The sequence below is a fragment of the Accipiter gentilis genome, chromosome 14 (assembly GCF_929443795.1).
Source record: "Accipiter gentilis chromosome 14, bAccGen1.1, whole genome shotgun sequence".
NCBI classification, from domain to species: domain Eukaryota; kingdom Metazoa; phylum Chordata; class Aves; order Accipitriformes; family Accipitridae; genus Astur; species Astur gentilis.
The window spans coordinates 11,640,405-11,649,796 of NC_064893.1; the positions used below are offsets into that span (position 1 = coordinate 11,640,405).

The 9,392-nt window shown below is 45.8% G+C and overlaps 2 protein-coding genes across 2 annotated transcripts in view; both read right to left on the reverse strand.

Annotated features, from left to right (window-relative positions):
• GLB1 (galactosidase beta 1) overlaps positions 1-8,593 on the reverse strand; it is a 48,457-nt gene extending 39,864 nt beyond the window's left edge. The window contains exon 1 of the mRNA XM_049817229.1: positions 8,498-8,593. Coding sequence (XP_049673186.1) covers positions 8,498-8,551 — 54 coding nt within the window. The 5' untranslated portion in view covers positions 8,552-8,593. The remainder of the gene's footprint in view (positions 1-8,497) is intronic.
• TMPPE (transmembrane protein with metallophosphoesterase domain) lies at positions 1,069-8,600 on the reverse strand. The gene is made up of 2 exons (XM_049817230.1): positions 8,498-8,600; positions 1,069-5,520 (listed from the first exon to the last, which is right to left on the reverse strand). Exon 2 carries the CDS (start codon positions 5,429-5,431, stop codon positions 4,115-4,117), a length of 1,317 nt encoding a protein of 438 aa, XP_049673187.1. The 5' UTR covers positions 5,432-5,520; positions 8,498-8,600; the 3' UTR covers positions 1,069-4,114.
• Between the last annotated feature and the right edge of the window lie 792 nt (positions 8,601-9,392).

Here is a 9,392-nt window from a genome sequence, read left to right on the forward strand (position 1 = left end):
ATGAATTCCTTGCATCTCCCTAGAAGGTGGGGTAGTGGGTCTGCTAGTTTGATAAGTAGATTCAACAGACACAAGCTAACTGCACGCAGTTTAAGATGCATGTTCGTTCATACCACACCTTATCAATGCCCAGCTGAAAATTCAGACCCTTAGAGGCAATGGTATAATGTTGCATCTTACATGCTCAGAACATATTCACATGGAAACAGGAAGAACTAAAGAATTTGTCCTTTCTTAAATCAAGTACGAACTTATTTTTTACAACCTTAATGCTCTTTGAACATTTTATAACATGCATGTTTTTCAACAAAGGAAAAAAATTCATAGCTTCAGCACACAAAACTATTTAACAGTGGCTAGAATCTCTCATTCTCCAAATTTACAAAACAGGTTTTTGTCTTATTTGGAAAGCAAACAGATGTGGATACAAATCCTTAGTGAACGCCTCCACCTGTGAAGATTTCTAGCATCTCATATACAGACCGTTCAAATGCAGAACACCCCTTTCTCTACCCCAAAGCTTAAATATGAAAATTGAGAACCACAAACCACTCATTTACTTCTGCGCCTTCCAAAAAATCCTCTTAATACCCTTTCTCTGCCCTTGCAGCAGTCCTTTTCTCTGCATCACATCCTCATCTCTTCAGCCTGCACTTCTTCCCTCTAGTAGACATCAGGCAAATTTAATAGGGGCCTTACCTTTCCCACTTTCCACCATGCCTCACTTAAACAGCGTGGGTGTAAGATTTTTCCAAAAGTAGTAAGTAGCCTTTTGTTGTTAAACAGAATTAGTGTGTTAAGTTAAAACTGTTCAGCATGAAGTGCTACAATAACTATTGGTACAAAATAAAAGGTCATTAGAGGCATCTTTCTTGATACGCGAATAAATTTTTATTAAATCCCAACATTTAAAGCATTTGTTATACCACAATTTACATATTTTCAAATCCACTCTGTACCGATTATATAATGTAATAAATATAACTTTCACAAAGTGATGACACTATTCTCTTCTGGTATTATTCTGATAGTGATTAACTCCCCCCACTCCCCCCCCCGAACTGGCCTTCTATAGGAAGAAATATATATTCATTTACTTAAGTTCTCCAGATCAAATATATTCTACACACGCCTACACCCACACAAATTTACAAAAGAAAAAAAAAATTACAAAATAAGCAGCACAGCCTTTTTTTTCATCTGGAATACTGAACACAGGTCTACATCATGCACATTCAAGTCAAATTGGAAAAAGTACAGAAAAAGCCTTGAAGGACAATTAGGGATTGCTGTCCTAGAGAGATTTTAAAAAAAGGTTAATTCCTCTTACTATCAAAAAGAAAGTTGATGTAGGATACTTTCCATTCATACTTTAAAAAAAAACAAAAAAAAAAAAAACAAAAAAAAAACCAACAAAAAACACCAGGAAGAGGCTTTAAAGTGGTTTGGCACAGAAAGAAAACATTTTAAGTGATAACTAATCATCAAGCAAACAAGCTTGCAGAGGGAGATACTTGAAAAAATGAACAAGAACTAAATTACATTGGGAGAACTCAGTAAGTTTATGAAATTATATGACCACTCCTAAAAGGATGTTTATCTGCCCCTGAAAGGATACACAAAGATCTTCCAGAAGTGGCACATACAAAGTAATAAAGTCATCTATGCACCCCTGGGACTGACAGACCACATCAGCTAGGTTTTTGCACACATTTGGACAGAATGAAGAGAGAAATAAAAAGAGTAGGGAAAAAAAGAAAAAAATAATACTAGCAACTCACTGGGAAACTAACACCACCTAAAACCAGTTCCACAAAAGCCTGCTGGTAAGGTAAGTTGTTCAACAATTAGTCTTCTTAACACAGTAATAACCCTCAGCTTAACAGATGAAAAGCTGTCCTCCTGGACCACTGTCCTAGAGGGAATACTCTGCACTACTAAATCCAGAACACAGCTTTTAACTGAAAGCATGTTGATAAGTAAACAGAGAGTTACAGGCTATCAAGATTCTCTCTACAAAAGACTATTTGATACTATGCCACTGACAGGGAAAGAACCTCAGAAGGACCCCATAAGGGCAGTGTTAAATATACGTGGAAACTTTAGGATACTTAAGCAGATATTATTGCACAAGCATAAAAAAGTTTACAAAATTATAGGTGCTGGGAAACAGAAATTATCTATTCAGGCAAGTAGAAAGCCTGGCTGATCAGGTGTTCAGTTTTCAGACTAAAAAAGGACTGACTTCTCCAACTCTTCCACCAACCTTCCAGTGCACGACACATTTACAGTATTTCTCAAAATTCCTCCGAGTAAAAAAATGCAAGATGTTTGTACAGAGGAACAGGATACAAAACCAGTTCAGCGGTTAGTAACTCTGCCTGGGGGATGCTGAAGGGAGTAGATGAAGCAAAACTTCAAAATTTCACTTACAGAAAAAAAATCAACTTTACAAATCCTATAGTAGTCTTCAAATACATCCCCACAAGCCTCCTGCAAAACAAGAACAGAAGCTGAAGAATAAAACAGAAGCGTGTCTGGTTTAGGATCACACGGGAAGGCAGAAAAAAAGACAGAACACCACAGTTCTGGTCTTGCTATCCTGTCTCCCGCATAAGCGCTGATCTCTTTTGCCCCATGCTACACGGGTCTGCCCAAGAGGAACCCAGCTACTGGTGGGCAGAAAGGCAGAGCAAGGGAAACCCTGTGGCTACAGCTGCAGACTGAAGAGTCAGAGGCAGGATTGCCAGACTTGCACTGTTCGTGGCCTTTCATACAGCAACACTGAGGTGGAAGAGGAGGGAGAGAGGACGATGAACAGAAGTAAACTGTTTCACCAGCCTGGAAAATATATGCACATTAACTTACATCCTGGCTTTCTTACATTAACACAAAGATACGGAAGCAAGAATGTTTTCATTATTATTTTCTAAACTCTCAAATTTCCCAGAATGGTATTAATTTGTGTTAAGCCCTTCTAGGAAAGATAGAGAAACTCTCCATTCCTCATTATGCTGTAGCAGTTATTCTGCCATGTGCCTATCAGACAACCAGGACACTGATATGCAAATGCTGTTAAGGAAAGACACCTGCTGCAGAGTTTAGACTTCTTAAAAAGGACACCATTTACTTGAAATATTAAAGCCTTAAAGTTCAAGCATTAACCTATACGCAATGTTTTCAAATAGCATCTCCTCACTTTTGTAAGAGAAAAATCACAGAAGAGAAATTAAGAATAAACAAAAAAAAAATACAGAATTAAGAGAGTCGAGTATTTCAGCTTTGGATTTTGTGCTTTACATCAGGAGGTACTACATGCTCAGACAGCAACAGAAGTTATGTTCATTAGGAGTTTTCTTTCCCATTTGCTTTTATTAGAACTATTTTCAGTAACTACTAGATTCCCAGTTATTCTGGGGAAAATGCCTGCAGAAAGACAGCTACTTTTACCCCTTGGTATCAGCCTCCCCAGCTTTTTAACTGGAAAAAAATGAATTTCAGGAACTGATGCCTGGCAACTTACTGTACTGGTAAGCAGCACACACTGGAAGCCCTAGTGCATGCTGCAGACAGCAAGCAGGATAAAGATACCTAGCCTCAATAAAAAAAAAAAACAAAACTACTCGCTTCCTGTAACATTTCTAGCATAAGGCTTCTAGACTTTACATACTCAGTGGACACTCTGTAGTACCTTCCACAAAACATGCATGAGCAATTTCACTGCAAGAGATCAGAACTTCACCTGTCTGAGATTTGATAAGGCAGTTGCCTGATGGATAATAAACAGTGGAACATGAAGTAGCCGCAGGACACAGATATTACTAAACATGCACAGGACACACATTATCTCCATGACATCAGTGTTATCTTTAAATACAGAACCTCAATAATAATGAACTCAAAGAATTAATATCTTCAGCATTTTAACATGCCCCCGATTTGTTTCACAGGCCCAAGATACAGTTAGTGTTTTCTGCTCAAACTTAACATAGCCTGCTGAAGTCCACCCCAACACATCTTCTCTGGCTTCCCTGAAAAAGGATTTGCTTTCAGAGCAGAAAAGCCAATATACTGACCAAAAAGGATGACAGAAATCCGTCAAATGGAAAACTCCTCAAGGAGAACGTAGAATTATCTCTGTTATTTCAGCTCTGCTGCCCAGCCTCATAGGTATTCCAAAGTACATCGTCCCTGGGCTGACGTAGACAAAGGTGTTCTGCCCAACTTCGTACAACCCAACAAAGAATGGATTCAGAAAATAAGCTCCAGCATTTAGTGGGAACATCTGCCCTCCATGAGTATGGCCAGAGAGAATTAAGTTTATGTCTGGTCTCTCCTGAAGGGCCCACTTTGCAGCAATCGGCTGATGAGCTAACAGCACTATTGCATGCTCATTGCTACAATCTCTGAGAGCTTTTTTTAAATCCATGCCATGTCCTGAGTAGCGTAATACATCTGCTTCAATATCATCAACACCAGCCAGGCAGAACCAGTCATCAGTGCTCTTCGGTGAAACAATCTTCACATTCTCGTTATGGAGTGGCTGAATGTTAAAAGATTTTAACAGCTCAAACCAGTTGCTAACATCTGATGTGTAGTACTCATGGTTTCCTGTGACAAAGTAAGTCCCCAAAGGGGAGTTAAGTTCTCCAAGAGGCTCAACAGCAGGTCGTATGATCTCTGCCTCAGAGTCAGTCAGGTCCCCAACAATCACAGTGATATCTGGTTTCAGAGCCTTAACCATTCTCACAATCATGGCAAGCTTGGTCTTCCCAACCGTAGGCCCCAGATGGATATCTGAAAGCAACACCACTTTCAGATTATTCATTGTTGACGGCAGCTTGTGAACTGGAACCTCCACTGAATTCACAGTGGGAGGCTGGGAAGCATTTAACAGCCCGACAACAGTCAGTGCAACAGTCAGCATGACTGCCAAAACTGGTTTAATCGCCGTTCTGTTCTTGTTGCCAGTGCCTGCCTTAGTGCCTCTCCCAGCCAAGAACTTGTAAGCCTGCTCTACAGAGCCTAGAGTGAAGAGGAAGAAGATAAGAATGATATAGGCCCCCAGGCAAGTGTAGGCAGCTAAAGAAAAGAAATAGGGCTCTTCCGCAACGAGAAATAGCAATGTAAAGAAGCTTGAATGAGCCAAAGCTAGGAACATGAACACAGCTATTTTCCACGGCATGAAACAGAAGGAGCTGGCAGCTGAAGACCTGGAGAACGTGGTGACTGTGCTTCTCCAGACATGAAGAGATCCTATCAACATGAGTGCATTAGCAAATAGAGCCATCTGCAGTCTTAGAAGCCAACGCCACGTCCTGAGATCGAGTTTTTCTGCCAGATAACTCCGCGATAGCATCATGGAGAAGAAAACCACTCCTGCAGCCACTGCAGCCTTTGCTTCAAGGGGCAGTTGCTTGAAGGAGATCATCTTTGCTTCCTGACCGTTCCCTTCTGTTCTGCAGAAGTCTCCAGTAGGCAATAATGTGGTTATGAAGGGATGCCTTGGGTCAACAAAGCCTGCAACCAGGAACCAGTATCAGCCGTTTTAAAATATTACATACATTCCCTTTTTCCCAGACTGCAATAAAGGACTGTTACTCCACACATACTACCCAAGACACTGGGTCATGCAGAATTACTATCATAAGGACAGAGAGGAGATTTCCTGATGTGTAATAAATCAGACAACTGAAAACTGGATTCTGGCAGTCCCCTTCCAAGCTCCCTGCCTGCCTCCCTCAATGACTTCCCCCCCCCCCCCTTTTTTTTAAATATCCTCTTTCCTCATGAAGAGTTCCTTATAGTAGATGGCAATAGATCGCAACAGTGATGCAATGAGTCCCAGAAACAATCATTATAGTACTTGCGAACAAGCATTATAGTATTTGTAAACCCTGTACACGTTCCGGGACTAAGCAGCTTCTGCCGTTAACTTAGCACACGTGCTTTCTGTTCTTCTAAGCAAGCAGTTGGCTCCATCTCAGAAGCAGGTATCGCCCAACATCTTTCTTATCAAATGCAAGAGCTTCTATTAATACATGCTACAGCAGCAGTGAAAAATCCCCTCTGGAATAGCTACCAGATGCAGCTGTGGTCCCAGAAACCGCAGATGATGTATCGGCAGATATCCTTGCCTCCAGTTGTGAATAAGACTTCCCCAAATTCCTCAAAATCAGTAGGACCAGTAAAACCCACACTGTATTTTGCTGCTTGCTTCCTGCTCACTTCCACTACATGTACGGTTCCTGAGACTCAACCCCTATTTCAGCATATCCTGGTGTAACAGGATGCAATTAAGTTGAAAAGGGATTAAAACATCATACACTGTGCTCCTTTAGAAGTAATGGGAACACTAAGTCTAATGCATCTCTGGTCCCGGGTTGAAAATATATAAGCAAGCATCAGTTATGTTTGAATCACACCAGAATTCCCTGTTTTGCTCTGTACTTTGCTCAAAGTTCATAGTGTTTCTACCAATGCCCAGTTTGCACACTTCTATTTAAAATAAACCTACTGTTTTATTTTCACCATAGATGAAAAAAAAGTTTGGATGGTCTTTCCTAACATACAATAGAGACCAAGCTTGAGATAACAAACTACCTTATTTAAAGCCATGCAGCAGAATACACTTACTTTCAAAACACTTCCTGTCTCTCAGTCCACACTTAACTAGAGAAAAAGTAAGCAATCATTACAACCAAAAATATCTCAGAACTAGGGCACAAAAAACAGCGTTGTAGGGCTCTGCAGTGAGCTTGAGCCCAGAAGTTTATAAACCGGAGTCTGCCGGGTTGCTTATCTCCAGCATACACTTTCCCAAGCTAATTTAAAAGAACATTAGCACCTCTGCGATGATAGGACCCTGCTATATTTTGAGGGTGAGACCAAGTTATAAAAAAACCCCTTCCCTCATTGCTTGGTCAGGGAACAGTCAGCTGATAGAGAAATCATGCCTGCTGGCCTCAGTTCCTCAAGCCCTCTCAGCTGTTACAAAACTATTCTTAAAAAACAGTGCTATTTTACACACATGCCTCTATAGAAAATAAACAAAGCTAGGAAGATAAAAGCACAAGAAATGTCCTCCTGGTTTGAGTCCACAGTTCCTCTAGATACGAGGTCATATTCTGTCTAGACAACAGCAATACGAAATGCTGTTTCAAGAAATGAGGTAACCCTGGCCACTGTCTGTGGTCTACTCCCCTCATACTCCTCCAGCTGACAAAACTGCTACATCAGGGATGTCAGAAAGCAAATCCATGCCTAGTCATTTTTGGATGTTGTTTATGAACCTGATGTATTTTAATTGGTCTAATCCTTTTTTGGAATCCGTTAAATACAATGTCCACTTCTACAACCTCCCGTAGCAGCAAATTCCTGAAATTCACTATGTATTTTTCAAGTAATTTATCTGTTTTAAACTAATCTATGAAATCCACCAAGTGTCCCTCTTCTAGTACTACTAAATTTGGTGAGTACTGGTTCTCCATTCCTTTTACCCACCACCTTAAGAATTTTCAAAGTCTCAGCCATAATCCCGCCCCTCACAGACCATACTTACTGCCATCCAATCTTCCCATTGATAAAGGTCTCCCATGAGACCGTGCTACTTTTCACACAGCTTTAACCACCTGTGCATCATTCAATTAGCAACATCTATCAACATAATACCGATACTCTGCTTCAAACTCGAGGCATAGGGGACAAGGCATGGCTCCCACAGTAATTGTAAAGAGGAAGGATTTGCCTAGGCACCTGGTTAGGCAGTGGTACAGCATCCCACTGGACAAAGCAACAACAAGAGAGTCGATGCTGGACCGGGGTAGAACAGGAAAAACTCTCCCTCACCACAGGAAGATCAAGTTTTCCCATGAGATCTGCTAATGGTGTGTAGGTATCAGGTAACCACAGCTCGGGTTCCCCCCGCCATGCGTTCCTTAATGAGGCCTCGTAACCTATGCTTTCTCAGACCGCAGTCTGAAGGCTGGAAGGCAGAAGCTGCCACCACCTCTTCGGCCCGCAGGTTCAGCGGGCAGTGACCCCCCTCAAGCCGGCGGCAGCGCTCACCGCCCGGGGGGCGAGGGCGGGCACGGCCGACCCTTCCCCAGTACCAGACACCGAGGGCGCAGAGCGCGGCGGCCGCCGCTGCCGGGAGCGGGCAGGCCTGCTCGGGAGAAGGAGCCGCCCGCCACCCGCTCGCCGCACCGGCCCCGGCAGCTCCACTCCGCCAGGCGCAGCCCCGCGACTAACGCGACGCGCCCCGACCCCCGTGAACCACAAACTGCTAACGTATTAAAAACGGAACGAAATGCATCGTCTTCCTCCTGCGGCGGGAAAACACCCCCTCCCAGCCGGGAGCCGCTGAGGCCGGCGGACCCCGCATCCCTCAGAGCTCGGACCCATCCCCAACAGCCACGGGGCCGCCAGCCACAGCCCCTCCAGGCGGTACCGCAGCGAAGCACGGACCCTTAGGGGAGGAAGAAGCGAGGGGACTCACCGCCGCAGGGAAGACGGCCGCCAAGCCGGCCAGCGGGAACAGGAGACGCAGCATGACTGACGGCAACCGACGCGCCTCAGCCAGGCGTCCCGCGACGCGGCGGCGTCAACGGAACGCGAGGGCGGGGCGGGGCGGCGCTGCACCGCCAAGCCCCGCCCTCCCCGGGAAACGGCCGGGCCAAGCCCGGCCATCCTTCCGTCAGAGCGGCAACAAGATTCGGCGTTCGCCGTCAGCGTCCTCCCTAACTCCTCCAGCCCTCGCCTCTCAGAATACCGCGCGCTCCAGCCGGCCCCGCCCCGGGGACTTGCCCCAGCTCCTCCGAGGGGACGAAGGGAGCCCTCCCCCCCCCCAGCCCCCGCCCCTCCGCCACCTTGGCTGGGCAGAAAGGCCTCGCACGCCTCCACCCGCCCCGAGGAGGTGGAAGACGCATCTCCCAGGCTGCAGGCCGGCACCCGAGGCGCCGACGCCGCAGAGCAGAGCGCGACGCTGGCGGCACGGGACCCAAAGGCGGGGGCAGAGGAGATGGCCCTCCGCCCGTTTCCAGCCCTGCGGCCCATTTCCCCATGGTGCGCCAGGAGGCCGAGGAAATCCCGGGCAAGAGAGGAGGGGGGAAGCCGCCCCCCCCCCCCTCCCCGGGGAGGGGCCGAGGGAAAAGACAAAGGAGCGTCCGAGGCGGTCTCCCTTCCCGGTGGTAACCAGGGCAGCCCCTGCTTAGGTCTTACGGCGGACACCCCGGGGGTAGCGTGGCGCCACACTGGCCCCCGCCAGCACCGGCCTCAGCCCCGCCCCGGCCCGCTTTCCCCACCACCCGCTTTCCTGCACGCCGGCGCACACCCTCCCCGGCCCGGGGCTGGACCGCCTTCCCCCGCCCACCCTCCCTCCCGGCCCCCAGACT

Bases quoted from the DNA above. Each gene is read 5' to 3' on its own strand.
- TMPPE (XM_049817230.1), bottom strand. From the start codon at position 5,431: ATGATCTCCTTCAAGCAACTGCCCCTTGAAGCAAAGGCTGCAGTGGCT.